This window comes from Tarenaya hassleriana, unplaced genomic scaffold, assembly GCF_000463585.1.
Source record: "Tarenaya hassleriana unplaced genomic scaffold, ASM46358v1 Cleome3, whole genome shotgun sequence".
Lineage (NCBI taxonomy): Eukaryota > Viridiplantae > Streptophyta > Magnoliopsida > Brassicales > Cleomaceae > Tarenaya > Tarenaya hassleriana.
In genome coordinates this window covers 8,696,207-8,700,286 of record NW_010966177.1, presented here as the reverse complement: position 1 = coordinate 8,700,286, position 4,080 = coordinate 8,696,207, and the positions used below count along the sequence as shown (strand labels likewise).

The window sequence follows — 4,080 nt, the reverse complement described above, 5'->3', positions numbered from 1 at the left end:
TGACCCGCTGCTGATGTCATCGACCGCGTTCGTCGTCACTTGCAGAACGCTGAGTCTTGGAACAGCAGTGATTTCAGACACGGATCTTCTCCCTGTCTCAACCGTTCTCGTTTTCGGATCCGAGTCACTGTTTTCCGACACAAACACAGGGTTCGCCATTATTGTGTTCATCGAGCTCAGCTTGTCCTCAAACATTCTCTTCATCTCCATCTCTTCCTTGATCCGTATGATTCCTTCCTGCTCCTGGACTTTTCTTGCATCAGATGATGTCTGCAATCGATCCAGAAACGAGAATCTGTCGCTGGACATCGAACTGACCATCTCCGAGTTCAAGAACATCAGATCCGATGAACTCACGTTGCTCCACCGGTTTTTGAACACGACATCCGACACGACAATCGTGTGATTGAACCTGTCCATCCTCATCATCTTCGAGTTCTTTCTGTTCCCGGCTCTCTCCGAAATCGATTTTTCCTTATCACCCATCTTCAGAATCTTCCTGAAACTTCCCCCAATGCTGAATCTCGACGACCCGGAATCTTCTCTCTTCCCTTCTTGCTCCTCTCGCTCGATATAAAGTTCCAAGCTGGAATCTTCCCTTATCTCAGACTGGTTGAATAACCTAAGGCTGTTGCTGTAGGAGAAAACAGAGGGGTCATCAATGGCGATTCTGTTTCTGCAGAGAGGGCACGAACCGTGCTGCTCAAGCCACTGATCGATACATCCGATGTGGAAAGCGTGTCTGCATCTGGGCAAAAGCCTAAGAATCTCGACGTCTTCGAATCTAGACAGACAAACAGAACACTCCAATCCCTGTCTCGATCCCTTCAAAGCGGAGAATCTGAAAAAAGGCAGAGATTCTATGGCTGTCTTGTCCAAACCAGAGAATCTCCTCGACGAGCTCGGCCCGTTGAAAATCCCACCACGGCTTTGCCCTTCTTCGGCGTCTGATCGGAGATCGCTGTAGCAACATTTGGCATAGACGAGGAGGACGAAAGTGAGAGTGAACATAATCGACAAAACTCCAGTCACGACCGCTAAGCTCGGTTCGAAGTTGGCGACTAGATTGCCGGTTCTGTTCTGATCGTCTTCGCCGGAGGGAGTAGACTGACCAGAGACATCGCCGGAGGAGACGACGGATATGAAGATGAAGAGGAAGATTTCTCGAGTTGGATTCATCGGACGAGAAAATCGGATTTTCTCGGGAAAATGTTATTAAGGGGGTCCTAAAATCATAAAATGGGCTTTTGTTAGGGATGGGATGGGGACCCTTTTCGTGAATTTTCGATATAATTTTGACTTTATTGCTTATGATTTTCTCTTTTGTTTAATTTTTTTATTTTTACTTTTTGGCTGTTCTGTTCTGTCTTAATTTGGAAAATCATATTTTAATTACATTCTTTTCCATGTATTATTTCCTCAGTTCGGAGCTATATAGTTGGTCATATGTCTTTGAATTTTCCTTTTCCATTATATAAATGTAATGCATATTCTGTTTTATTCTTATTCCTCAGTTATGCCTACGAATATATCTAGTTTTACATAATTTAAAAAATATATATTTCGAATATTATGCCGTTCTGAGAAAATTAAAATTATAACTAAAATTAAAATTAGCCAAGGCCGAACAAAAGAGCTCTAGACGCATTCAACATTTTTTTATTTATTATTTATTCTAGAGATTATAATAAAATTATGTCAACACCCAAATTTGGATAATTTAACCGATAAAAAATTGAGGATAGAATATATATTCTAAATCATATAATTGATTCTCACCCCGAGATTGATACTAGGTTAACAAAAAAAAAATTATGCGAACAAATTTAAATTGAGGTATATAGTTGTACTCTCTCATAAGGTGAAACTTGGGAGATAGCCCCCAGATCAGCTGGTTGTGAGCATGGGGAGTACCCATGAGGTGGGAAGTTCGATTCTTCGCCGTCTCACTTTCTCTGATCTGCTCGCCTGTCAGCCTGTCATAACGGGCTGATTTACCTCCTACACGTTTGTTGTAGGCTTATGCGCGTTGGCTTGGAGTTTGACCTGCAGGCGTCTAAGCCCAACTACGGCCCGAACGTTAGGCGCGTCTGGTGGTCAGCTCTGCGGTGGACCGTTAGGCGCGAGTGATGGCCAGTTGTCTCCGTTTGCAAAGGAAGGTAATTACGGAGGTTCCCAATGTTATAAAAAAAAACTTGGGAGATACATACATACAAAAGTCAAAGACAAAAAAGTCAGCGTTTGAATGATCGAATGAGTGATGTTCCATTACCCCGAAAATGAAATAATTGGTTTTGCGGTTAATCAATTGGATGGTTTTGTATATATTAATCTACACCCTATAGAGTTTAATCTTTATTGTTTACAGCTAACTTAAGTTGCTAATAATAATATCCACGTGGCAGCACATCAAAGATCCGAAACTAAAATAGATATAATTGTTGAAAAGGAAATTAAAAAACAGCGAGGCAGAAGAAAGGGAATTAATTCCATGGCGGAAAACAATGTGGGTATTAGGTGATGTTGTCTTTCCAGATATAGCAATACAGCAATATAATATTATCACGTAACACAATAATACCTATTTGTTAAGATGAATATATGTGTATATATTCGCGTGATTAAGATTAATTTGAATAATTATTCGATATAAATTTAATAAAACCCAACTAATTAACACTATTTTTTAATCATGTTATTGATAATAGGATAATAATTAAGTTTAGTTACACAACATCCCTAAATTTAAGCCCACAAGCATGATCCTTTTATCCCTCTTCTCACGGCACACGTTTTTGTCTATTTCTTGCAAAATGACGTCCGGTTTTTGATGGAATCACGTAACCAACTACGATATCGTATAACCATATATTATATATAATATACGAATGGTATGCCATAAAATCAAACCTTATCTCTAAAACTTAGAAAGGGCATTGGCATAGATGGATGGATAACTGAAATCAAAGGGTATCTTACAAATTGTCAAATAAATCATCATCCTCATATACCATGAACTCAATTACCCAAAAAAACCAAAATAATATAAAAATAATAATTTAAAATATGTCGATGAAAACAAGAGAGAAATCACTTACACAATCACAATGATATTACACAGAGAGCGAAGATATGATGATGATCAAGCGTTTAGTGACATTACAAAACATACATCTCCGTTAACCTGGGAGCTCAAGCTTTGATCCGAGCGAGTTCATATCACACAAAACCCACACAGCCAATTCTTACCCCCAAAAACATTTCCGGCTGACTTTCCGGCCATGGGGTTTAACTGTGGGCAGAAGCAGCGGTGAGGCCAATGGAAGATTCCGGATTAACGTACTCCTCGCTGGCATGCCTTACAAACTCTTCCGGCGACATGTGGGACCCATGGCAGGCGCAGACAATCTTGATCTGGTTCGTGTTGTAACGGTACGTCACACCCGAGATGGTTCGTCCATGTGGGCCCGAACCAGTGGTCGAGACCCATGGCAGGTTCGGCCGTGACCCTGAACCTCCAAACTTCACATCGGCTGCAATCCCTGGTTTTATGGCCGAGAAATCGAAAGACAATGATGTTTTATTACCTCCTCCTCCTCCTCCTTCCATCCGTTCCGATACTTCTTTCATCCCGCCTTTTGCTTCTTCGGCCAGAGTAGAGGAGCCTTCTTCTCCAGCTGGCTGTTTTCCTTCGCCTCTCCCGGTGGCTTCACGGGCCGAGGAAAAAAAAGACATTTCAGTCATGGGTTTTCGCCTTTCCGACAGTTTGATCACTGGATTAAGCAAACAGGACACCTACCTGTGGTTGATGAGCCTCTGCCCGGGTAGGGAGGCTGGGTATGAGTGACCAGAATCCCTGCACCGTCTTTATCCAGCATTGGGAGCTGACCCGTCGAGTATCCAAACATAATTGGCAAATTCCCGGAACTAGCAGGCTGCACTACACTTGTCACTGCGTTGCCCGAGTCTTTGGCTTGTAAAGGGTATGAAGAACTCGTGATATTAAGCGGATGCACTGGGAAAGGAACACTGTAATTCGGGTTACGGATAGTAAACTCTTCTGCTGCAGAGCTTCCGCTC

General features: G+C 41.9%; 2 protein-coding genes across 3 annotated transcripts in view; both read right to left on the bottom strand.

Annotated features, from left to right (window-relative positions):
• LOC104820047 (E3 ubiquitin-protein ligase ATL42-like) overlaps window positions 1–1,414 on the bottom strand; it is a 1,776-nt gene extending 362 nt beyond the window's left edge. Inside the window, exon 1 of the mRNA XM_010550397.2 lies at window positions 25–1,414. Within this exon, the coding sequence (XP_010548699.1) occupies window positions 25–1,179 (1,155 nt within the window). The 5' untranslated portion in view covers window positions 1,180–1,414. The remainder of the gene's footprint in view (window positions 1–24) is intronic.
• Window positions 1,415–3,031: 1,617 nt separating this feature from the next.
• Window positions 3,032–4,080, bottom strand: part of LOC104820046 (AFP homolog 2-like) — a 2,987-nt gene continuing 1,938 nt past the window's right edge. For both annotated transcript variants that reach the window (XM_010550395.2, XM_010550396.2), the window contains 2 exons: window positions 3,800–4,080; window positions 3,032–3,707 (listed from right to left, as the gene is read on the bottom strand). In XM_010550395.2, coding sequence (XP_010548697.1) covers window positions 3,289–3,707; window positions 3,800–4,080 — 700 coding nt within the window. In that variant the 3' untranslated portion in view covers window positions 3,032–3,288. The remainder of the gene's footprint in view (window positions 3,708–3,799) is intronic.